Below are 27,913 nucleotides of genomic sequence, written 5' to 3' on the forward strand. Positions count from 1 at the left end.
AACGTTTTTAAAAATGTCAAAATTTATTTTGCATTTACATATCTCACAGTATTTATAACTCGTATATAATTAAATATTACTCATGCCAGTTTTCTCAATTTGTTCCAAAGTAGCTTGAAGGTTAGTATCAAAAAATTCACATCTACAAAATAAAATTTGAAATAATTAAGTTAAAAAAACGTTTTATCCATACTGAAAAATGCATTTGAAATTAATCTTTATGCCACTAATTTTTATAAATTTTAATCACTATAACAGTTTCAAAATTAATGTTCTTGTTAAATGATAAATTTCTTCAATTAATTAATAAACAAATTTTGAAATAGCTAGCACAGAAAAATGCAATAATAAATTTATAATAAAAAGAAAATTCATTTATACATCTACTCTACTTTCATCAGCTTTTATGGAAATAAAATAGCAGGTCATTTTGCATAAAGTTTGTTACAGTTGAAGGTAATAAAATGAATATTCTGAATTCAACTCTTGCACTTACGAGGGTAAGGCGAGTTCTCGGCCTGACCCAAAGATGGCACTCCAATCAGCAAAACTTTCCCATCTTGGTGTACCTGTCATTAGTTCATATGACCAGTTTCAACTTGTTTTCTCAAGTAGTTTGTTTACATAAACTTGAATAACATGTGGTCATAAATTCTTCGTTTGGAATGGATTAACCCCTAAGGGAATTCATCCAAAGTTGACAAAAGTGTACAGAGACTTTGCTCCTTCCATGTCGACTGTTAAAAAGCGGGTAGCTGAATTTAAATGTTGTTGCACATCCCTCGAAGATGACTCGTGTGAAGGATGGCCAAAAACCGCAACCACACCGGAAACCATAGAAAACCAGCTTGATATTGTGTTGGACAACAGGCAAGTGAAGCTATGGGGATATGAGAGGAAAGTGTGAAACATCTTGCACAAAGAATTAGGGATGAAAAGCTCTGCACAAGATGGGTGCCACATTTGCTGAATGCTGATTGAAAGCAAATGTGCAAACGATTTTTGCAGCAATCTTTGGCCTGATTCAGCAGGGATCCGACCAATTTTGTGCTCCAAGGCGTGGATTCACCACTACACACCAGAAAGCAGTCTAAGTAGCGGGTGGAAGCCAGTGGTTCAGTGCCGAAGAAGTTGATCCCATTGCTGGAAAGGTCATGGCCAGGGATGAAAAAGGAAGCCTTTTAATTGATTATTTTGAAAAGGGAAGAACAATTACGGGTGAATATTGCTGCAACCTTCTTGACCAGCTGGATATCAAAATTCACGGGAAGAGGCCTGGCTTGAAGAAGAAAAAAATCATCTTTCACCAGGACAATGCACCTGTGCACAAGGGTGTATTAACAATAGGAAAACTGCAGGATTTGGGGTACAATTTGCTCAGCCATCCTCCCTATTCTCCTGATGTGGCACCGTCAAACTTCCATCTGTTTCCAAACTTAAAGAAATTTGTTTCTGGGAAGCACTTCACATCCAATGAAGAAATTGAGAGGGTTGTATACGAATATTTTCACAACCTTTCAGACTCTAACTTCTGGGAGATGCTGGACCAAGTGAAGTCAAGGGAGATTATGTAGAAAAACAGAATAATTTTTTAACTGAAAGTCACAATCTCGTTGTTACACCAAGAACTTTACACCTTACCCTCATATGCAAGGATGTTAGAAAAATATTAAACATAGTATTATTACTTTCAGTTTCAATGAAATCACATCTATTACAAACAAATATTATTACAAATTGATGCTAGAAAACATCTAACTCTCATCCTCAATATCATAAACAAAGGATACTCAATACAGCATCATACATTTGTTGTCTTGTCCATATTACATGGAAGAATGGTTGCCAGAGCTGACTCCAAAGAGAGGTTGGACTTCTATTTAACAGCTCGGACATTGTACAATTAATCAATTAAAAAGTCATTTTATTTTGTAGCAAATGTTGATTTATAATACAAGTATATAAATTTATGAAATTTATAATTTGTTATTTATGCATATTACTATTTATAATTTTATTTGAACAGTAATATATATTTTAAATACTTTATTATTCTTCTGTTTATACCACTTTATGTTTAAAAATAAAATGCAGACACAAACACTGCATATTTTAAAATGGAAGTAAGTTCTTTGAAAAATGAAAAACTCGCAAAACCCAGCTATTAAAGAACTCGCAAACTATGATCCCACAGAGGAACATGTAGTAAAAAAAGACCGCGAACTATCCATTATAATGCATTATGGTGGTAGTGTACAGTATGTATATTTTATTCTACTTATTTCACGTATTTTAATACTCTTCATTTTATCAAGTTTTGCTTATGTTTTGGACTATGCTCTAACAAAGCTTATGGACTTTGATTGCAACTTATATTACTTACTCATTTTACTTATTATTTCTATTTAACCAAGAATTTATTTAGTACTGTAAAGTGTTTTATAGCAAAGACTTTGCTTACAGTGAAAAATTTTAGTTCGCGGTCTTATGACTCCTTCACTCGCTACGGCCATCTCGCATCACGTGGTGTTACTTCTACAGTCTTATTTTACGTTTTATTCAGCAATTTTATGAAACTTAGGACTTATTTTGCACCGACCACTGCTAATGACATGCCATTTAATTGCATTTAAAATTTATATTTACTAAGTTTGTCTCATGACTTCGATCTCGCCTTCGGGTGTGGTGTATTTTTCAATACACCTCTTAATTTATTATGATTACTAAGGGCCTTTGGTAAAATGTTTAGCTACTGGTTAGAACTCTTAGAAGTTGATGCCAGAAGAAAAGATACGATCCTAGATTCTAAAATGGAAATTTTATTATAAGTTGGTAGATGTATACTGTAAGTGGTAGATGTATACTGTGTTAGAATAGCAAATTCAGATATCTGAATCATTATTTTTTAAAAATTATGCTAAACAAATGCATGTTTATATGGCAACAACTTTAAACAAAAGGCTTCTTTCAAACTGTTCTAAGTACAGTCATAGTGAATGAAACTCTAGCCTAGCATATGCAACAAGCAAGAATTTCACATCACCTCATTTATTCTGCAACATCCTGTATACATATGTATTTCAAATTTTTAACTTATATATTTAATTTAATATGTAATATAAGGAAGATAAAATAAAAGCTTTACATTTTAAAATAATCAAAATTTAATGTTTGGTTGATACTACTTTTGGAAAGCTCAGGAAAAAAAATGAATGAGTGAAAATTCTAGATAACTAAGTATATAATGCACAATTAATGGTAGGAAAGCCAAATGAAAGGAAAAAATTTCTAGTCTAAAATTACAATCAATCATCATATTTGCAATGAACTTTAATATCAAAAACCTATATTTAAAATTATGCAAGATTTTGGAAAAAACATTGCATTTCAGACATAAAAGCCAACATAGTTCCTAAGCTTTAAACACATGAATGCATATCTTATACAATTATAAAATCCTGTCAACTATGAATGTTAGCAGTGATGTTGCTAAACTTGTGCTAGTCATTCCAACAGAAGTTTAAAGAAACAAATCATTCTTTATTTAGTTGGACAATCTACAGATATAGCTTATAAAAGTACTTAAATTATCCATCATGATTTTTGACGTTGCTTTACCATTCTTGATCCATTTCCAAATAAAGACCCATGCAGTGGCCATTAACACTCCTTTTTTTTTTTTAATGCCAACTTTGAAAGTACCCCAGTGTGGCCTCTTATTACATACTGCATTACAAGCTGTTCCATAAAAGGCAAGTCCAAAATTTCAATATTTTTTTCAAAATGTGATGGGAAAGAAAAAGATAAATAGCAGTCAACTTACACTCTTCTTTATAAAAACTAAACTAGTTTATCTAGAATTAATTGGGTTTACACAAAACAAAGGCAAAGATCTTTTGATTGTGTTGTGATGTCTCATCTATACATTATTGGCATTAAGTCACATTAGTGACAGTATCCTCTACTTGCCTTATAATGGCTTTACAAGTCACATTTCTCAAATTTTTCAGAGGGAAGGCAAGGCGTTTCTTAAATAATTCCAATTACTTGAGCTGTAGCGAAGCAGTATCTTAACTTTAAATTAATAAACCTAAGAATACATCACTGTGAGTGGACTGTAAATTTAACCTTCATTCAGCGGTTTGAACTTTCGAACACAACACAGCACAAAGGTAAAAATGACAGAGATACAATTAGCGGTTTTAAGAATGACAGAACAAAATGCGAGCTACGCATACAATCTGCGCATATCTCACAGACAGGCAGAGAGCTCTGGTGGCCGAAACATTCCACCCGGCGTTGAAACATCGTTTCAAACTAAATAGCTTTAACAAAATGAAATTATCATAACAATATTAAATTATGCAAAAATGTATCATTAAAATATTCACAAGAAAACATAATATGAAATTATACAATGAAACTAAATTGTTCTCAAAACAGATGCACAGAAGCCTTGATACAATTCAGGAACTTAATTATAGCTAAAGCAAAGTACAAAGTTATAATGCTTTAGGAAAAAACTTAATCATTGATAGGCAAAACACTAAGTTTGTGAATTGGCCTTTTGAAAACTCCGGTAGCAGTTTTGATCTTCACGATACGCACAATATTATCTGAGCTAGGAAAAACTTCCAGCACCCTTTCTAATTTCCATCAAATTGTCTTCCTTTATGATAACTAAATCATTAACCTTTAAATTAGGTTGCACTTTCAACCATTTTGAACGTCGTTGCAAATTAGAAATGTATTCATTGGACCATTAAAATTATTCTTTTAGTAGAACACTCTCTGTTTTCGAGATTTCCAAAGTGACAAGTAAACTCGTCTTGCGTTGGATACCACTCCAAACCCAATAATTTTATTGATTTAGTATCAACTACTGTACATGAAGAATTTGAGTTCCGAGCACTCAAAGCAGTTTCCAAAATCGAGCGATCATTTGTACACCATTTATGCAATTAAAAGCCACCTTTTTGTAAAAGTTCACTCAGTTGTGAAATTAACTCTACTGCGTCCTCTACTGTGTCTGAACCAAATAGGACATCATCAATATAACAATTGTGTAATACTATTTCAGCTGCCTTTGGGAATTTAGTTCCTTCGTCAATTGTTAGTTGTTTGAGTACGCGAGTAGCCAGGTATGAAGCGGAAGTAGTGCCGTACGTAACTGTGCACAACCTGTAAGTTTTAATCGGCTTCGATGGATCATCTCTCCAAAATATTTTTTGGAAATCGCGATCTTCATCATGAATTTGAACTTGTTGATACATTTTCAATAAGTCGCTAGTAATGGCTATCGGATAGCATCTAAACCTAAAAAGAATAGTAAATAAGTCGTCTTGCACCTTGGGACCATTCATTAGTGTGTCATTAAGCGATATCCCTGATGTAGTTTTGGCACTAGCATTGAAAATGACGCGTAGTTTTGTGGTAAGACTGGATTCTCTTAGCATGTGATGATGAGGTATATAATAATGAAAATTTATTTTATCTGGATTATTATCGGATAATTCTTCCATGTGTCCAAGTGATAAGTATTCGGACATGAAGTCTTTATACTGTTGATATACTTCAGGAGTTTTTATTAATTTTTGTTCTAGACTAAGAAAGTTGCGAAAGGCTGATGGTCTGGAATTACCCAACTCATTTCTTTTAGGCTTGACTGGCAATTTTACTGAGTAACGACCCTTTTCACTACGCACGTGATTTTCCACGAAATGATTTTCAAACAATCTTTCCTCTTTAGTTAAAGGTTTCGATGTGGGAATTTGTTCCAAATCCCAAAATGATTTAACTAATTCCTCCGTGTTTACGTTTAGCGTATTGACAGAAACCTGCTTACGGTTTGGGAATTCAAAATGTGTAGTTCCAGCAATTATCCATCCTAACTTAGAACAACATGCAAATGGAAGATTTTTGCCCCTTTTAATTACCTCGCCATTTATTAAAGAAAGGAATACATTAACTCCAAGTAAAATATCAATTTCTCCCGATTCATGAAATGTAGGATCTGCTAAAGTTAAATCTTCGAAACTTTCATATAAATTCAAAGGTAATGTTACACTTGAAATGTTTCCTGTAATTTTGTCTATTATATAAGCGGATGTTGAAATTCTGTAATTAGTATTAAAATGAGGTGTAAACAACAACTCAACTTCTCCAGTAGTAGTTGTATTGAAAGTACCTAAGCATGACACTAATATCTTCGAATCCTTTATGCTCAATCCTAAATTGATAGCTGTTTTTCGACGAATGAATGATTTTTCACTACCTGAATCTAGTAAACATCTACAATTTATGAATTCATTTTTTGAGTTTTGAACCTTAATTAAAGCAGTACACAAAAGTACATGACTACGTTTACCATTAGCATGAGCTCCAAAATGTTTATTTTCATAGTTGTTTGCACAGACAGTTGGAGAAACCTCACTCAAGTTGTTTTCTGGTTTAATTTGCAATTTCGGAACAAACACTTGTGCTTCCAGTGAAGGGAATGTAGATGCATTTTTTGGTTTGAAATTATTTTCTAAATGCAAAATGCTATGATGATGCTTAAAACAATGCTTGCAGGTGTTTGCACTCTTACACATTTTAACTTTATGGACATTAGACAAGCAATTAAAGCAAAGTTTATTAGTCTTAACAAACTCTATTCGTTTTTGCACTGGTAAATTAAAAAATTAGAACACCTGTATAAAAAATGATCTTCTTTACAAAATAAGCAGGTAGAATTAGAAATCAGAGAAGTAACCCTATTATACACTGGTGTTTCTGATTTATGCGTTTTACTAATTAAAGGTTTACTGTTCTGTAACGTTCTAGCGTAATTCTTCAAAAATTCTATCAAGTCACTCAACTTTGGTATTTCGTCTTTTTTTAATTGACGCTCCCACCACAACTTTGTCGAAACGTCAAGTTTTTGCTAAATAATATACAACAAAGTATCACTAAAATTATCTATCCTTTGATCTAATATTTCCAATGAACGAGTTATTTCGTTTACGTTATCTACTAAACTTAATATCGAGGATGCAGATTCCTTTTGTATTTGTGAAACGTTAAGAATTCTTTTAATAAAAGCAAATATCTGTTCTCTCTTATTAGAAAATCTCTCTTCTAGTAAATTCCAAGCAATACTGAAATTTTGATCAGCTATGGGAATTGACTGAATAATGCGATAAGCATCATTTTTCAAAGAACTCTTTAAATATTGTAATTTTTGAGCTCCAGAAAGATTTGGATTGTTGCGAACACTAGCGTTAAATAAATCTTTAAATGTGATCCATTCAGTTAAATTTCCGCTAAATGTGGGTAAAGATAATTTCGGTAACTTTAAACTTTCAGAGATTGATTCAGGTACGACAGGTTTATCGCCATTTGCATTTACGACCTTGTAAATCTTTAAATTACGAATAATTTTTAAGTGAACCTCCTCAATTTTCCCTAAAATCGACTGTTCTTCCTCAACGAAAGTGTCTATTTTTTCATCATCACAATTTGTATAAATTTCTCTAAATAGAGATTTAAAATCTTCCTTAAAAATTTTACATTTTTCTAAGATTAATTCAGCTTTAGCATTATCTAAGTTATCATAATTTATTCTCTCAATGAATTTAGTTAACTGTGTTTTCAAAATTTTCTTTCGTTTTTTTTCTATATCTGACATTTTGAAAATATTCTAAATTCTCGATTTTACTAATACTTTAAACACAACAATAGTAGCAATAAGGAAATCTCAAATGCAATTAAAATGCGTTAACTATTTCACTCACCTCGAACACTGTATCCATTCTGTAACTCTTGAGAATTCTAAACCGAAATTGCAGTATCAATTCCATTACGGACACGTAGAATTCTTATTCACAAACGTGGGTTTTACTCAAAGCTCCGGCGTAGGACGACCAAATAATGTAGCGAAGCGGTATCTTAACTTTAAATTAATAAACCTAAGAATACATCACTGTGAGTGGACTGTAAATTTAACCTTTATTCGGCGGTTTGATCTTTCGAACACAACACAGCACAAAGGTAAAAACGACAGAGATACAATTAGCGGTTTTAAGAATGACAGAACAAAATGCGAGCTACGCATACAATCTGCGCATATCTCACAGACAGGCAGAGAGCTCTGGTGGCCGAAACATGAGCTTTCAGGTAAACTGAATGCTGGGTAGTCAGGCTTTCACTGTCTACTGAATTCAAATTCATCCTCATCTCATTTTCCAGGATATTATATATACATGAATTAGGTTATCAAAGACAAAAAACACAGTCATTCATATCTCATAGTAATTTTATACAGCTAGATTAAAATTTAATAAACCGATAATCATGAAGATGGTGGCTTACCTGATAGGCATTTCTAAAGAATAGAATGGATTTTTGAGAGCATAATCAGTATACAACTCATAAATCTTCTTTAGCAAATTTTCTACTCCAGTTTGTTTAGGATCAACAACAACAATAAATTTGGTACCTAAAAAATATATTTGATAATATAAATGATTTTAATAAAATCATATATAGCTTTCAACATAGAGATAAATAAGTTTACACACATTCAGTTTTACAAGAAAAAATTCATTGTTATTTCTCTTCACTGAAACAGCTAATACAAATGTGAAAGAAAACCAGAGATATGGTGTCATATCTTAATATATTCATAAAAACAATTTGCAATTACTTTAAATGTAATATTTTAAATTTCTTTGCATTTAAAATAAAACAGAAATATGATTAGTCTATAAATCTCAATCATAAACAAAATAAATTCTTATATATTAACTGATAATTTGGCCACATTTAGCAGTTTTGCATCAAAATTGATCTTACATTACAAATACTTTACTAACATTTTTATCACCTCCCTTACAACCAAGTACAATTCACACATGTTTAATCTTCTGCAAGAAATAATACAGTACCAAGTCTGTAATCTAGACGCCCATTATCTGAAATTATCTATAATCCGAACATCAAAGATACAAACTTTTTTTTTTTGGGTATGCTTCACGCATTTGTGTAACGCGTTTACGCATGCACATTTAATGTATAATGGTCGGTAAGCTAGGCTAAAATTATCTTTACTAATTCTAAGGCATTTCAGTTAATGTTGCAGATTACACTGTTCCTTAATCTTCTAATTGGATTCGGCTTATTATTTTTTGCAGGTTGTTAGAGCAATTTTTAAAAAATTAAGCTTGAACTTTCGATTATGTCAAAAAGAGTTTCCAATTCTGGAGCTGCCAAAGGATCTATAAAGCGAAAGCATGTTTCGATGTCCATCAAACAAAAAGTGGAATTGCTGCAAAAAATGGATAAAGGCAAATCCGTCTCAAAATTATGCAAGGAGTATGACACTGGAAAGTCAACTGTATATGACATAAGCAAGAGAAAAAGGAACTTTTTGAATTTTTTGTGGATTCCGACACCCTACTTGCAATGAATAACAGAAAAAGGGTTTGTTATGCTAAAAGTGACGATCATGACAAAGTGATGATTGAATGTGTCAGACAGCGTCACAGCGAGCGTGTGCCATTGACAGGTCCAATGCTAATGGCTCAATCCAAAATATTTTATGAAGAAATGAACTTAAACACTGAGTGCACATATTTGACAGGTTGGTTAATCAAATTTAAAAACTACCATGGTATAAGACAATTAAAAATTTCAGGTGAAAAAGCTTCAGCTGATACTGAAGCTGCTGAACAATTTACAGATGGATTTATTGAACTCATTATTAGTGAACAATTATCTCTAGAACAAATTTACAATGCTGATGAAATTGGTCTTTTCTGGCAATATGTACCGCGAAATACCTTGGAAAATTTTACAGAAAAGGCTCCAACTGGTGTCAAAGATTCCAAAGCGAGACTAACAGTTTTAGCGTACGCAAATGCTGCAGGAACGCATAAGTGCAAACTTTTCGTAATCAGAAAACATGCACGACCTCGAACATTTAAAGGAGTAATGATTTTCAGCTGATACTGTTAAAAATTAATTCTGTTACTGCTGATACTGTTAATAATTAAGGAGTAATGATTTTCTCTGTTATACATCGCGCAAATAAAAGAGCACGGATGACACAAGCGTTGATGAATGATTGGTTTGAAAATCATTTTATACCCAAGGCTTGGCGACATTTGAATTCGGTTGGTTTACCTGATGACTCAAAAATAGTCCTGATTGTTGACAACTGTTCGGCAAATTCTCTTTTTGACATAAATGAAAGTTCAAGCTTAATTTTTATAAAATTTCTCTAACAACCTGCAAAAAAAAAAAAAAAAAAAAAAAAAAAAAAAAAAAAAGCACTTAAAGTTTTAGTGAAAGATAATGTATCTGTATTATTCTTCCCTCCAAATTGCACATCTATCATTCAACCTATGGATGTGGGAATAGTGCACATGCTGAAATGCAAATATAAAGTAGCATTTAAAAATCTATGTTAAATTTCTTGAACAATGGTAAGACTATTCAAGACTTTTTGAAATTTTTTAGCATAAAATCTGCTGTGTGGAGCATCCCAAGATCATGGGAGGATGTGTCTTCAGATACGTTAAAAAATACTTGGCAAAATTTATGGCCAGCTACCATATTTCATGGTGAGGACGATGAAGATGATAGCCACAAATCTGAAGGTTTTCGGACATCGCAAACTAAAGGTGAAGTTCTCCAGTTAATGGATTTTGTAAAGAAATGTGGAGAAGTGGTAATAAATGAAGATGATATAACAGAAGTTTTTCATTGTGATGACAATGCCCCAATCGTCAATCAATTAATGGATGGCGAAATATGTAGTATGGTTCTAGATCCAGAAAATACTGCTTCCAATAGTGAAGAAAGTGACAGAGAGGTTATTGAAAACGAAAAAATTTCGATTGACAAGTTAGTCGGTATTCTCAACACAGCAATTACAGAACTTGAACAGTGGAACTTTGTAACTGAACAAGAAATTATGTCTGTTTATAAAATTAAAGAGAAAGTATTAACACAAAAAAAAAAAAAAAATAAGCAACTTAAACAATTTACATTGAAAGAAATGTTTAATAAAGTAAACAAATAAATATTAAGCTTTTTTTTTTTTTTTTTTTTTTTTTTTTGTAAATTTTGATACCCTTTAGACCATAATTGCTCTTTATTTCATAAATTACGGTTTCATATTTTTAATTGTATAATTTCTGCATGCCATCTTACCAGATTTAAATTGATGATCTATAATCTGGAATCGCCGAAGTTCCAACGAGTCCGGATTACGGACTTTGTACTGTATATATTTGCATTAATCACAGTGTTTGCATCTATTTTCTAAATACTACATAAACCACATATTTGATTTCACTCAGTATTTACAGTATGCTGTTTCAGATATTACCTATTTATATTTAATTTCTGAGATATTTCTTACACAATTGTGGATGTATGGGATTTATTTAGTAATGCAAGTCAAGATGTCAGACCATTTTCAAGATAAGGCATGTTGCCAAATATTCAAATCTGTGATGATTCTCATCCAATTTTATCGGACTACTAGTGACAAGCCCAACGGATGACCGGGCTGCGTCCCCCCCCCCAAAAAAAAACTTTAAAGTTCTATGTACACCTGAAAAGAAAATGAATAAAAACATTTCAGTATCAACAAAATCAGTTAATTCTTTCCAAACGACAACCAGTTCATAAACAATTTTCTGTTGCCAAATCAGAAAACACAAACATTTGATACATCAGGTTAATATGTATGACATCATGATTTAAATTTAATGTAATATAACAACTTTTTTCTAATAGCAATTAAAGAATTAACATGTTATCATGACAATTATAACACAAGACAATAACATATTGTGTCAATTATCCTAATGGAACTCTGGATATAACATAGCATATCATGTTATGATAACATGTGTAACAATAACATATTATAACATGTGTAACAATATATCGTGTCAATTATGCTAAGCTGAAACAAAAAAGTTGCCAACAGCAGCTTTTAAAAAGCTGACATTACCAAACATTTTCAGTGATGTCACATGCAATCACGTGTTTTCTTCACCATCAGAATATGACATTGATTTTTATCTCCAGTGAGCGAGACTGTTGCCACTCAAAAAAACGAGTGTGAAAATTAGTGTTTTCAAAGTGTTTATTTAATATCTTTGCTGATTAAAAGTCGTATGAAGACGAAAATGGTCAAAATGTCTTTCCATGAAATTTTGAAATCCGGGCTTAACTCTCTTGAAGCTCAACTTCCCACCATTCCGGAGGAAATGGTGTCACAAACAGACAAACATGCATTGATTTAGATTACAACACAGCATATAGAAATTGGCTTGTATTCATGTTACACAATTTTAATCATATGAAGTTATATATCATCAAACATTGGATTTTATGGAAGTACAACACTGACAAATGCATGTTCAGACATTTGTTTGAATGAGTACAAATATATACAACAGCTGTACAATTAGATAACACTAATTAAATTTCATCACAAAAAATAAAGATGGCAGATAAAACTGCAACAAAATGGAATAACTACACACAAAATACTCCAGAGTCGCATTTTAGTTAAACTTGAAAGTTGATATATCATTAAAATCAGTATAAAAGTTTTTAAAGATAAAACTGCAACAAAATGGAATAACTACACACAAAATACTCCAGAGTTGCATTTTAGTTAAACTTGAAAGTTGATATATCATTAAAAACAGTATAAAAGTTTTTAAAGGAAAATGTTTAAAAAAAACATAAGAGATCAACGTTTTGGTAAAAATAAATCAGTTGCCTAGAAATAAATTTCCCTTTATTGCTTTTTACATTTATAAAATTCACAACATAAAAATTTTAAAATTCCGTTAATATATCAGGGTTTTTTTATAGCATCATCTTATTACTATAAACAATGAAAAATGAACAACTCTGAGGTAGATAAATCTTCATCATTAAAGTTAAAGGACTGACGTTGTTAAAAATGAAATTTTCAACTCCTCAATTAACTGTTTCGTCCTGCAAAACAGACTTCATAGCTAATATTATTGCCAGCACTTTTTAAGGTTCTGCGAACAGGCTGTTTTCTGCTACACATTTCAACTTATTTCAAGACTGTGATGCCTAAAATCACAGTCTTCTGAATAGCTTCAGTATCCTTATATTACTTGATACAGTACAAAGTCCAAAATCTGGACATCCATTATCCGGAATGATCTAAAATCTGGACATCGTAACAACAGTTTTTCTCATAGGCTTTACGCATGCGCATTTGATTCCTCCCTCCGTGCATAATAAAACATCTGGAGAGTCCAGATTCTTAATTCCACTTCGACACTAAATAAAATACCTTGTTATTTAGAAACAATCATTTTAGTATAAATTTGCACCATCAGTAATTTGGCTCCGTTGCTGTGTATGCGCTTGGCACACATATCAAACCGAACCTTTCCACATAGATGCATCGTTGATCTGACAACAATCTGGCGAATCGTTATTTATTATACTTTTCTTTCATCACCGCATGTTTATCAAAACATAACACCTTGTGTAATGACTCATGTAGCGATGGCTTTGTGATGATTTCAGATTTAAAGTAAATGCACTAAAAAATGTTGACAAGAAAAAATTTATCAAAACTTTCTTTCCAATATGATAAAAATTTTGTTGAGGATACTCAGACCCATAAAGATTACATTTAGGGCTATTTGAATTAAGAATAACTGATTTGTTATTCACATAAACACAGAACCAGCGCCGGGGCTTATATTTCCGCACTGAGTCGCAGAATTTAAGACCCACAGAGACTGCATTAGGCGGTAAAATATCTAGTGTCGTCCCTCAATAAGGCTTAAATATATATGAGAATTTATTTATTCAGAACTCTGATAAGCATTAAGCATGTGCAAAAAATATACGTATAATAAATAACTAAACTAATGCAACTCAGGCTTAATTGTCTCATGGCGCGATAGAAGCAAGATAAAATTTCACAAAACAACTTGTCATTAGTTGCCAAGCTCATGATACATAGCCAAATATGTATAGTGAAGGATAGCTAAATTTATGATGATAGCTTTGAATTTAAAGGTTTTCAGATATCGCAAAACAAAAGTGAAATTTTCCAATTAACCGATTTTGTAAAGATATGTGGAGAAGTGGTAATAAATGAAGATGATATAAAAGAAGTTTTTCATTGTGATGACAATGCTTCTCAATCGTCATTCAATTAATGAATGGCAAAATCTGTAGTATGGTTCTAGATTCAGAAAATACCACTACCGATAGTGAAGAAAGTGACAGAGAAGTCACTGAAAATGAGAAAATTTTGATTAACAAATTAGCCGGAATTCTCCAAACACCAATTACAGGACTTAAACAATGTAACTAAACAAGAGATTATGTCTGTCTACAGAATTAAAGAGAACATATTAGCACAAAATCGAAGCAACTTAAACAACTTAATGGAAAGAGAAATATTTAATAAGGTACACAAATAAATATTAAGTTTTTTTTGTAAATTTTGATACCCTTTACATCATAAATACTTCATTATTTCATAAATCATGATTTCATATTTTTAATTTTATAATTTCTACATGCCATCTTACTAGACTTAAACTGATGATCTAATATCTGGAAAAATCCCAAATACGAAATCGCCGAAGTCCCGACAAGTCCGGATTTCAGACTTTGTACTCTATATCAATAGCCCTTTTAGAATTTTCATGCTACCCATTACAGTGGTTAGTACTCCTGTCTGCTGCATTGGTTGTTGGGCTCAGGTTTGAATTCTGGAGAAGGCATAGATGTTCATATAGCATCTGTGTGGCATTTGGGCACTGAAAATACACAGTGAGCAGCTCAGCAAAGTTGTACTGTCACCTATATGGTGCTCAAGGCCCATGCATGTTATTTTACAGAAATTTAAATTTCGGATTGTCTTCTCTTCTGTCAATAAAATTTGAAATTCCATACTTAAGGATTCATTCCAGGTATGAACTCCTGGGGGTATTTACAGGATGTCTTACCATTGTGGTTTAATTTACACTGGTCAAACTAAGACAGAATTAAAATTTTGCACAAAGGAAAGTCTCATATTAGGAAAAAGGTAATCGGTAAATCCTCTATTACCCAACACTGTTGGTCAAAATATTCCATTTTCCACTTTTCTGTCATCAAAATTATTCAAAAACCATCTTTTACTGTAAAATTAGATTTCCTAGAAACATTTCCCATTCAATTTTTTTTTTTTTTTTTTTTCTAGTTAATGATCCCAATTTCAATCTGTCTTTACCCTCAACTTTTGAGGAAATTATTTTGTAATTGTTTCACTTTTTATTAATAGATGGCACCAGCAGCCTAACTTCCTTCTTTTTTATCCTACAGCACTGGCTTCCCTTCCAACATCTGCAATTCTGCAATTGAAGAAGATTCCATATTTAAACCTTTGAAACTAGTCCTGCAAATTTATGATTATCTTGCTGATTGTTGTTGCTTTAACTCCTCTAATAATCGTTATTTGGTGTATTATTTTACCTCAAATTCTGGCATTTGTTTGACTGTTTTAAAAAAATTTTAATTTCAAAAAGCTTTTGATCCTTTGATAAAGCATTTTCTACTTTTTCATGTTGTTTAACTCTTTCGTGAATAATTACTAAACTGAGTACACATTAGCTTTCAACACATCCATTATAAGTCAAAAAACAAAAACAACAAAAAAAAAAAAAAAAAGAAAGAAAGAAAAAAAAAAAATTCCATTTTATTTACAAGTAATTGTCCTGTCATGCAACATCAGATCTTTTGAAAAGCACTCTTATCAAACCAGCTCAAATAAAAAATAAACTCTAATAATCTAATACAAACTTAAAAAACATAAAACTCTGAGGAAAAACTAAAATGCATAAGTTCAAAGATGACAGGTTGATTCTGAATTTTTCTATTCTAAAATACACTGGTGTGCAAAAATTAAGGACGAGACGGTTTTTTCAATATAACTTTGTACAAAAGCTTTCCAAATCAACACATTTAATACCGCAAGATCCCCAATATGTAAGGACATGAGTAATGTAAGCAACACTTACTAAGAGAGAAATCAGAGGGATAAAAAGAAGCTTTGTTGAAAATGTAGCATGGAGCGCAATGAGACTGAAGGCCGAAACATCCCTGTGATGGGTGTCCAGCAAGAAACATCCGGTCTTTAATAGGGGATATGATCTCCCCTGACTGCTAGGCAGGTTTCACAGCGTCAGCCCAGGCTGAGAATGAGGGTGTCAATGAGTTGTTGAGACATTGCTGCCCATTCGTCTTGCAGCACCAATCGAAGCTCCGGAATCGTTACTGGTGGTAAGGTACGAGCTGCCAAGCGTCTGCCTAGAAAATCCCATACATGCTCGATGGGATTGAGATCCGGAGATCGTGCCGGCCAATCCATACGTTCAATATCCTCACTCTCTAAGAGCTGTTCGGCAGCTACTGTGCGATGACATGGTGTATTGTCATCTATGAAAAGGAACTGCGGACCCATAGCACCTCTAAAAAGACGCACATATGGAAGAAGAATCTCGTTACAATAACGGGTCCCGTTGACTGAACCTGCGTCGAAGATTTGAAGGTCTGTACGACTACCAAGCATGATGCCTCCCCAAGCGAGAACACCGCCACCTCCATACCTGTCCCTTTCAATGATGTTCGAGGGATGATTGCGGCTTCCCCGCTCTCTCCATATGAGTATGCGATGAGAATCGCTACTCAGACTGAATCTGCTCTCATCTGTAAAGAGTACTCGTCCCCATTCATTGTCTCTCCAATTCCGGTGTTCCCGGCACCACAGAGAACGCCTTTTCTGATGGGCAGGCGTTAGAGGTACACACCGTACAGGGTGTCGTATAAACAGATCACCACCGTGCAGTCTTCTGCCCACGGTAAAACGCGATATCAGTCGTCCAGTTGCCTGTGTCGTGTGTCTAGCGATTTCTCCCGCTGTCTGCCACCTGTTTCTTCTGGCCTGTAAGGCAATATACCAGTCATCTGGGGGTGTGGTTCCTCGTGGACGACCACTACTAAACCCCCAGATAGCTGTTCCTGTAGTTTGAAATTGTCTCCAAAGTCGTGAAACGATGCTGTGAGCAATTCCGAACTCTGCAGCCACACTTGTCACACTGCTGCCTTCCTCCAACTTCCCAATGATTCGACCTCGTGTAAAAGCATCCATATGTCGTCTAACAGATTGATTATTCGCCATTTCTTGCTGAGGCAGCAACTCGGTGTCATTTTAACTGCTATACGGCGTGTAATCTCTCTGCCAGAAATACTGATCTTACACCGACAACATGCTTTATACTACTCAGACACTCCCCCATTATGTCTACCTGCATATCTGTGCATGTGCTAAAGTACATCACCTTACTTAATCTCCTGATTGGTCTTTCTGTTCGCTCTGCCTCTTCGTTCAGCTGATATGCTAATTTTTCGACTTCGTCCTTAATTTTTGCACACCAGTGTATAGCCTAATGCTCTCTTGAGAGATTCACTACTGTTGGCACAAAAAATCTTTAACATGAAAAATAATGATTGCATATTTAAGACACAAGTTCTGTCATAGTGCATTAATATTTATCACCTTGGTCCATCCCGAGAAAATACCAAAAATGCATAATTATATAACATATTAACAGAAATTGAATTCCACTCGGTAATAAGGCATATCAAAAACCTCAGGTGGTAGAAGAGGATTGTTAAGACAGTCTCGTTACTAGAAATATTTTCTCAACCGACATTAAGAATGTGCTAACTCATTTACAAATGGAATTAGCAGACATTTAATGCAAACAAACTACTAAAACGAAAATTTAGTGATGTGGATATCCCAAATTTTCACAAATACTTCCGTGTTTCATCACCAGAAAGCCACAATTTGCATTGTATGTGATTTTCATGTTTTGTTGTATGTTCCAGAATGAACAATTTTTCTCACTCAGGGTTTGTAGCCACATTTTATTTTAAAAAAATAAGCACTTTTCAAGCACATTTTAAGAAAAAAATAAGCACCTGTCTAATTACATTATACACAACTGCATAACCTTAAAAGAAAAATTAGACTTGCAATTTAAAATATGAGCAATGCAATATTTATTAAGAGAATGAGCATTACCTCAACCATGTAAAACAATTTTTTTTTTTTTAATTTTAAATGACAGTTCAATTTACAGAATTAGTTTACAATGAGAGAAAAAAAAAACTATGCAGAACTAAACTATATTACAAGATTTAATGATGAAATTTCAGTTCAAAATATAGAAAATAAATAATAAGCCATATTAATTGTATTCGCTTGGCACATAATAATAAATACAATTTATTTTTCCACTCATATTAATATTTAAATAATTTAACTTAAATCAAAATTCTGAACATTTTCTAAATTTTCATTGCAGAACAGTTTTCCCTTAATATATATTCCAAGCAAAGTAATTTAAGTAAAAAAGAGGAACTTTTCTGAAATCAGGAGACAGGAAATTGCTTAATGCAGTCATCCTTTAACAGTAAAAGCTTAACTAACCCCATACTCAGAAATTGCCGAATATTCCGTATAGTCGAGCGTAACTGAAAAAAGAGAAGGGGGGGATTGTAGCCGTTCTTTAGATTTCTCAGCTAAATAAATGATTTTGACATTTCTATATGTGCATCTTATAAAAATAGACCAACGGAACTGAGAAATATTCTGCTTAGAAAGCACAGTAAAACTCTTTTAAGTGTTCATAAATAAATCTAAGACCGAACATCAAAATTAATTAATTTTCTCTGCAAAATACCGCAAATGTTATTGTGCAATTTTTCCATATGTGATATTACGCATTCGGAATCAACAGCTGCCTGTATTCGAAGAATAAAGAACTAAATAAAGAGACTTACTAATCCGGGTTGTTTTTGATTCTAATTTTGAACAGACTGCGTTAAATTTGAGAAATAGAATCATTCTTTGCTTGGGTTGGGTAGACTGCAAAACTTTTAGTCCTATTCAATCCAGATTGGACAGTGACGAAAAAAAAAAAAGTCCGCTGCTTCAATATTAGAGATTTTGCGGAGGGAAAGGGGAGAACTTTCCAACCTCCGTACTGTACAGTCAAAAGTCGCTAATCCGGACTCGTCGGGACTTCGGCGATTCCGGATTATCGATTTTTCCGGATTATAGATCATCAGTTTAAATCTGGTAAGATGGCATGCAGAAATTACAAAATTAAAAATATGAAACCGTAATTTATGAAATAAAGAACAATTATGATCTAAAGGGTATCAAAATTTACAAAAAGAAAAAGCTTAATATTTATTTGTTTACTTTATTAAACCTTTCTTTCAATGCAAGTTGTTTAAGTTGCTTTGTTTCATATGATAATACTTTCCCTTTAATTCTATTAAACAGACATAATTTCTTGTTTAGTTACAAAGTTCCGCTGTTCAAGTCCTATAATTGCTGTGTTGAGAATACCGACTAATTTGTCAATCGAAATTTTTTTGTTTTCAATAACCTCTGTGTCACTTTCTTCACTATCGGAAACGAATTATAATGACGAGGAACTAAATTTAAATCATATCAAAGACGGAGTACATCGATATGAAATACTACATTTAGTAAGGAATTATAAGCCAAATAAAATAAAAACATCTGACCTGAAGATAAGGATAGTGCTGACAAATCAACTTCCAATTCATTGCGTTCCCCCCTACCCCCTACCCCCCGCCACAGAGCAGCGTGAAATTGATAAACAGATTTCGGATTTCGAAACGTACTTTCGCTTTGTAGATCCTTTACATATTAGTAAATATACATCGGATATTCTATTTGACATAATCGAAAGTTCAAGCTTACTTTTATAAAATTGCTTTAACAGTCTGCAAAAAATAATAAGCTGGATCCAATTCGAAGATTAAGGAACAGCGCAATCTGCACTATTAACTGAATTAGATAATTTTAGCTTAGCTTATACCGTCTGTTATACATTAAACGTGCATGCATAAGCATATTATGCGCATGCGCACACGCATATTCGCAGCCGTAAAGGTCTTAGGGCACGCGTAAACGCCTATGCGCATGTGTCAACGCGACGCATGCACAGAAAGTTTGTAGCTTTGAGGTCCGAATTAATGACTTTTGACTGTATTGGCAAAAAAAAAAAAAAGTACTATTCGATTACTTTCCTTTTATTTAAGCCATTCCGAATATTATTCATTAGAAAGCTAATCTGTGTAAAAATACACCCATTTTTGGAAGTTTATCTACACTTCAGCACCTACTGCAACTATATTATTATAAATATTCATACATATGCTCATAATATAAGCAAAATGATCATAATAAACACGAATATGAACTGACCATGTGGAACGAGAATGCAAATTATTAAAATCTTGATAGAAATTCAAACGTGTGTAGTATTTGGGTGGGAGGAAAAGAATTCCGAATGTACCGGAATTTTCTACGGTTTTCGCAATTCTTTGAGCGATGTGCACCTGTCTGTACTATCGCGCGCACCATATAGGTTACGTTAATGCAGAGAAAGGGAGAAAAGCTATTTCCGGGAGTATGATTCACCATCTGACATTCCATATAAGGAAGAAAAGTTGTTTATTTAGTTTCGGCTTTGGTACAGGGGGAAAAATGTGCATTCATTAAGAAAAGCACTAAAAGCAGAAAATAAGGACTAAATAAAAAACAAAAAAATAAGGCCTTTAAAGAAAAAGTAAGCACCTATAAGGGCCTTTATATTTTATTTTCAAATATAAGGACTTATAAGCACTTGTAAGGACCGCTACGAACCCTGTCACTTATGAAAAGAAACAAGCCACCAGGCAGTTCCAGGTGAACAGATATACATCTAACCTCTGCTCTGAAAATCGCTACTATGAGCAGCATGTCTCAAGACATGCAAAAACTAGTTACAGGAAAAAGAAGCTAATATGTTAGGAAATAATAATAGGTATTGATTTGCTATAAGATTTTACATGCCTACTCTCTTTTTAAATATATCATTAAGCATGAAAATGGCTACCCCCCCACATGGTCCGCTCTACTGTACACTTATAACCATCTGTTTCATTTAATGTAATGAATCTGACATGTCTGATGTTAACCTACACAGAATGTTTTGAAAATTATGTCTGATGTACTTTAAAAATGCCAATCTAATAAAAACACTTTATAAAATAAGCTGGACACGTTGCTTAAGCAAGAATATATGGCTATGAAAGGCTAAATAACATCGAATAAAGGATACAAAAATATTAAAATTAATGAAATGTGATAAATAATTCAGATATGACAGACATATTAAAGAAGGATAATAATACCAGTGATGGTTTGATGACAATATAATTTAAACGTATCAGCTTCTAAAACTTCAATTCCTGAAGAATGTGGTTCTGGGGATAACTGAGATGCTATTGCAAACAATCTGAAAGAAGGAGGAAGAAAATAATAAACACATTTGTGTAACATAAAATACAAATTTTTAAATTAGACTTTTTAGCACTGTTCTGTTATCAGGACTGGATTCAGAAATGTATATATGCATGCCTGTATGTATAGATGCATGTATATATATATGCACATATGTATATGTGTGCATACATACTGCAACATATATATACTGTGTATGCACAAAACATATGAGTACCAACTTTTTTTTTAAAACACTGCACACAACACTTTTAAACACAAACTAAAAAATAGGACTGTATAAAATTGAGCTGCAATCATTTTGCTATACTGTATATTTGAACCATGGAAGAAGGCAGGAGAGTAGAGGCCCTGACCAATTTCTTCCAAGTACTGGCTTAAGTTAGACACATAGCTTGCCTTGATAATGAAAATATCAATTTACCACCGAGTAACAGAAGTTGGTACTTTTCCGTTTCGCTGGCGCAAATCTCGCCAAGCAGACTTTGTTGGCGACAGCATACAGTATACACATAAAAAAATTTTAACAAATGTTAGTTCTAAGAATTTTTTATTTTGAAGGCATAAGCATTTTAATATGGTTTAAAATTTTGTAAAAAAACAATAAATTAAGACAATAAATTTGTAAATAGACATTAATTTAAGAATTTGCTATGCTTTCATGGTTCAACATCCTGATTTGCTGGTTCGTATCACGTGACCCCCAAGTGATCTCATGTAAACTATGCTACAAAAATATAATTCTCTCAGTAATTATCTACATTAATTTCAAGTTAAATCTTAAAATAAATCTTATGGATTACAAGTTTAAATGCAAGAATTATTTCAATTCGTACGAATAGCTTACTCAGAAATTATGTAAAACCACAGTGCTTTACTTCGCTAGTGTGTTTTCATTAGATTTGATGAATTTAATCTTTGATTTTGCCTTTTCTATATTTTCACCTTTGAGTGAGTTTTGTGATTGCATCCTAATTAATTACCGCGAATGGTCTTAGGGCATAAAATTTAACTAGTAAAAATTCTATGTAATTGTATGCCAGTATTGAAAGAAACAATGCATCTGATAAGAAATCGCTGCGACTTGTTTTGAAAATGAAAAGTAAAAGGTTACCAGTGAAGATATTCTGTTTGGCATCAGTTGTACCATTATTGGCGACTTTATCGTTTGCGCTGGCAAAACAGAGAAGTACCCAGAAGTTTAACTTCATTTGGAAGTTAATTAAAATTTCATCTAAAATTTCAAATATAATAATAAAAGCATATATAAATTCCTTTTAAAATACTACAAATAATAGTATTAACAATGACAGATGTAACTTTTTTAAAATCATATTTTGTTCTAAATGGTATAAAATACTACTACTTTCAAGTGCTCACAGTAATTTTTAACTGAATGAAATATACACTCTTAATTATATTAAGTTTAACAATAATTTCAAAAGAATTTTTTGCAGTATAAATATAATTAGAAAGAAAGATATTTCTTCCTAATTTGATTTCACTTCACTCTTTTTTTGTATGTGGGTGTGTGTTTCTTGCAATTCTTCTGTTTCTCCTTTTGTAATGTTAATTCTTTAAAAGCTCTGGTAAAAATTAATGCTGTTATTTTCACTACACAAACTTTATTGCACATACATAAAAAGAACTTGAAAAAAATTATATTAAATCAAGAACAAATAACAGTAATTGCTGACTAGCAAACACTATTTTCTTAAAGGATTTCAAATATTTTCATTACTGATAGTTTAAAATTTGCAACTTTTTTAATTTACTGGAATATTTATTGCTGTAAAAAATTATCTATTGAAATAACTTACGAATGGAAAGTACTAGCCAAAACAATTTTCTCATTTGTTCCAAGTCTTGGACGACCAAATTTGATGTTTATAGGATAATTCTGTTCATTCTTCAAAATATCAAACACATCTCTACCATCACTTAGTTTACAGCCACTGACAGGAATTCCATTGATAGCCAAAACAATGTGACCAACTGAAAAATATATTAGCACATAATAAGCTAAAAAATTACACAATAAATTTGAACTGTACATAATAACTTAATTAGGTTTATGGTAACTTTAAAATGTTTCTAAATGCCCATTAGCTGAAACAGTGATTAAAATTTTAGTTGAAAAACAAGAACATATATATATATATATATATACAGAGGTTCAATAGGATTTTATTTTGAATAACATATGGCAAATAAGTTCCATGTTTTGAGAAACAAAGATATATACATTCAAACACTTTTTATTAATTTAAATTTCATTTCTACCATTTTAATGTTTTCATTATGAAGTGCTTATTCCTTTGCTTATTTAAGATTTCTTAGTTGTTAATTTAGAGCACATAACAAAACTTGGTTAGGGTAGATTGAAGGGTGCTCCTTGTATTATCTCGAAGTTGTTGTTTAATTTATCACCAATCTGTTGTTTGATTTATAGTAACTGAGTAGTTGAATTTTATGGAAACCTTAGTATGACGTAATTGGTTGTGTGATTGCAGTTAATTTTGTATTATGCGAAAAGATTTGAAGGGCTTGTGGTATGTGTTGGTTAGGAAGTACATTGCTTATTTTGTGGTTTAGACAGTAGAATGGCTGAATGTGGTCAGATTAATTTGAAGTTCCTGTATGATTTGGAATGAAAAGGGAAAAGAGCATTAACTGACTGATGTGTAACGAAGGTTTTACTTAGTAGCCATTATAAGTCTCCTGTTTGTTGGAAGGAAATGGTTGCACATCTTAGGATATCAGCACTACGGGAGGATATTTTTTACTCATATTTTTGTGAATTTATGTGGTGATGCCGATATACGAATTCTAGTTTAGATCATTTTAGGAAGTTTTTGGATGCTGTTAAGAAATTTTTCGTGCCACAGACTGAAGATGCAGAAACTTCTAAATAAGGTAAGCTTTGTGTAGTGCTTAGATGCATAACATGAATTTCGTTTTTTGTGTTATTTTATTGTTTTATTTAAAATGTAGTTTATTGAGATTATGTATTTTTTATTTGGCTCTACTGCAGAACTGGGTGCTCTTTTGACCTTTTTAAGTGAAAATAGTTTGATGTATACATGGACAAAGTCAAGGGAGTGTGCAATGCCCAGTTTGTGCAATTCTCTGATTTTTTTTTAAATAGGTCATTGTGTGCATAGATACTGAGTTTGTGCAATTCTTTGACTTGTTATTTTGTCTTTGTGTAGCGACAATTTTTGGCACAAAAATTTCTGCTACACAAAGCTAAAATAACAAGTCAAAGAACTGCACAATCTCAGTATCCATGTACTGCCAAAAATCGCCAAGGAACACCTGTAAATATATTTTTACCCAAAACTTATTTTAATAATAATTTTAATTTGTGGTATTTGCATATTATCCCATTGATTACAAAAGTTGGTTACCAATGAACCATTAAAACTGGGAGAGATTCCGCCAAAGTTGTGGCAATCGTTCTAGCAGAATTCTATAAGAACTAGTGCCTCTTCATTTAATAAACAATTAGTATTTGACCTGCTTTATTTTTTCTCTTTGTAAAACGACTTTTGTTGGTTTGAACTATTTTATTAGGCTTCCAGAAGCTTTGTTTAGAAATACTACATACTTCCCACAGGTAACTGTTCCAATCTATTTTATCAGCCACATTCAGCTGATCATATCACATCCATTAATATAGACCTTTATTAATGGCAGGACCCTATAGCTTATTGAATATAATCCACTGCCTTATTGTTCTGTAGAAGATATGTTTTAAATTTTAATATTTTTTTTTCAAAATTCAAGAACAAAATATAGTAAGTTAATTTATTTATTTGTGCATACAAGCAAAAGCTGGCTTATCAGTTCTGATTGCATAAAACAAAAGTGCAGATGTTATGAGTGTGTTGCGACATCACACTTTAATCATGAATGGTGCTTAATCTTGCTGCCTGGCAAGTTTCGTGATTGACAAGATAATATGTAAGTACCTAATTTCTTTGACAGTATATTTAATTATTTATCTGCACATACATATTTCATCCTTGAGAAACGATATATTCACAAAATATATACGCAAATATACATAAAATAAACAAATGCTTAATTTTTAGTGATTAGGTATTTTGAAAAAGTGTTCTTATTTTTCAATTTTAATGACTCGCTCTTAATTCAGTGTATTTTTGCTCAGAATTCAACTTTATGTTAAAGCTTATTTAAATGTTGCATATAGTCATATATTCTGAAGAAAATGAATTTCTGTACATATTTGTTCTGCTATTTCAGCTAAAGCATTTTGAAACATTTTCAGTAGGTATTTTTCATCCTTATTTCAAAGATAAAGCATTTAATTCAGCTAAAATATTTAGGAACAAAGTGAAAAAATTTCATCAGAAACACAATTGAGCTAAAAATCAAAATGGTAATAAAAAAAAGCATCTCCCTTTCAAAAATATCGAATCACTATTCCAGTTAACAGGCATTCAGAAACATTGTAGTATGTATTTTTCATCTCTGTTTCTGTATCTATACAGTAAAGCATTCTCATTCAATTGAAATAGTAAAAAAAATATAAATGCTCATAAAAACATAGCTCGCCTGATAGTCAAGACAGGAAAAAAATGGCATTCTCCTAAAAGAGTGGATTTATATCGCCAAATTTTCACCAAGTTATTCACTCTTATTTAAATAATAGTGATAGTCACCAAGATTCACTCTTATTTAAATAATAGCCAAAACTTTACTGGAATTTTTTTCATTCACACACAAACCAAAAATAATATTGAAATGCAATATTAATCCTCTTTTTGCCATTGCTATCTCTAGATACTCCCTGAACATTACTTTCAAGTCTGCCAACAGCCAAGTGGTAAAATCACTGGACATTAGTAATTTGACCTGGATTCAATTCCAGGTGCACTTATTATTGATAAAGAAACACTTTCCATTAAGAGGTTATCACTTCTAGCGACAGTCCCTGCTATACGGTACTCCTAAGGGACTGGTAAATTTTATTAAGATTGAGTATTTATAAATAAAATAACCATATGAAAAAGCTCAAAATCAAACCGTACACATTTTACAAACCTTTAATGTTATCCATCTGCCCAAATGTTACAACAGTTCGATTATTCACATTTTCAAGAACCAGATCTAATGGATAGCTAAAAGTTTTTTCACATTCAATGGGAACAGCATTGTGATCATACTGATATATCATACCACCGGCTTTACTTACGATATAAACACTTACTACAGCCATGAAAAAATCGTAAATACTAAATTCAAAATAACAGAAAAAACACTACACAATTATTTCGAGCATTCAATGTTTACATTCGGCATTCAACAAAACGTCACGCCTTCACTATTGACAAAATAAAGTAGACAAATGACTTCTTTTGCATGTGCTAAGTCTTTCTGCCAGTAGGCGAAAATTAGGAAAAGAGCAATGAGATACATTCCGCAGGACTAAAGAGAAGGGCTAGCTCATAGAGCGTTTCCCCCTGAAACAGGCAGTGAGGAGTGATGACGTAGCAATGATGCAATGATGGCGTTTAACTTCACTAGGTGATGGATGGTCGTTAAACCTACCAAACCCTCGAATCTGACTAAAGAGACCTTCAAGTGCATCCTGAGTTAATCTAGAGGTTAAAATATATTTAGCATCATACGATGATTTCAAATCCTGGTGTAGGCCAAAAAGAGAATTTATTGAAATTATTATTCCTTTTTGGATAGGCAGTAAGTTGGTTTTTCCCTGAACTCTTAATCCACCAATGACTTTCTTCATTAATTCCAAAACTTGAATTTGTTTTTCACGATGTTCATTTAATCCAAATGCTGCTTTAAGTATTTTATCTGAAGGAGGGTATGTTATGTTTATTCATAATATCGAAAAAATTGTCGATTAACTCAAAGAAGTCGGATGCTTTTTTATTTCCTGTGAGGTGAAGTATACCTTTTGCTGTAGTTCTTGAAAATAATGTTTTCGCTGGAGCGACTTTTTGTCTCTCGTTTCCCTTGACCATTAAATAATTTGTTTTTAATTTGTGACACAATTTAATTTCTCCTGAATCTTTATTTAAAACCTCTTTAATAATATCAACATTTAAAACAGTTCCATCTTCTAAAACAAATCCTTTATCTAAAAAGTGGTTTCTCATTAATTTGAGGCAGTGCGCTAAATCTGCAAAAACCCATATTTTTTTCGTTTGGAATACTGGATTTGGAAACAGAACTATTAATCGAAATTTGTAACTCTTTCCACAAAGTAGTAGATCCTCCTAAATCAGACACTATTGCTTTCACTTCTACTCCAGATGATTGAATATGTCTTATGAGTGAAAAAAAAAAGTTCAAAAAATATTGGTTGTTTCCACTGCGAAATGAGACCTCTGATTAAAACAAACTGCACTTTTTGAAAAGGACCGAGAATTTGGTCCAGTTTAGAATCTATGTGCATTTCGTCGAAACTGAGAACGC

General features: G+C 32.4%; 1 protein-coding gene across 1 annotated transcript; it reads right to left on the reverse strand.

Moving 5' to 3' along the window:
* On the reverse strand, nt 1-26,821 carry Trs23 (trafficking protein particle complex subunit 4-like protein Trs23). Its single transcript, XM_085813689.1, has 5 exons — nt 26,516-26,821; nt 23,266-23,440; nt 21,337-21,440; nt 8,353-8,479; nt 1-142 (listed from the first exon to the last, which is right to left on the reverse strand). Exons 1-5 carry the CDS (start codon nt 26,688-26,690, stop codon nt 70-72), a joined length of 654 nt encoding a protein of 217 aa, XP_085669815.1. The 5' UTR covers nt 26,691-26,821; the 3' UTR covers nt 1-69.
* Between the last annotated feature and the right edge of the window lie 1,092 nt (nt 26,822-27,913).

This window comes from Stegodyphus dumicola, chromosome 3, assembly GCF_044657685.1.
Source record: "Stegodyphus dumicola isolate Sdum_Otavi_A_Nest chromosome 3, ASM4465768v1".
NCBI classification, from domain to species: domain Eukaryota; kingdom Metazoa; phylum Arthropoda; class Arachnida; order Araneae; family Eresidae; genus Stegodyphus; species Stegodyphus dumicola.

Coding starts and splice junctions, on each gene's coding strand:
- Trs23 (XM_085813689.1), bottom strand. CDS start 26,690: ATGGCTGTAGTAAGTGTTTATATCGTAAGTAAAGCCGGTGGTATGATA. Junction 21,441..23,265: donor TTGGCTAGTACTTTCCATTC/GTAAGTTATTTC, acceptor TCCTTCTTTCAG/ATTGTTTGCAATAGCATCTC. Junction 143..8,352: donor TCTTTAGAAATGCCTATCAG/GTAAGCCACCAT, acceptor TTTATTTTGTAG/ATGTGAATTTTTTGATACTA.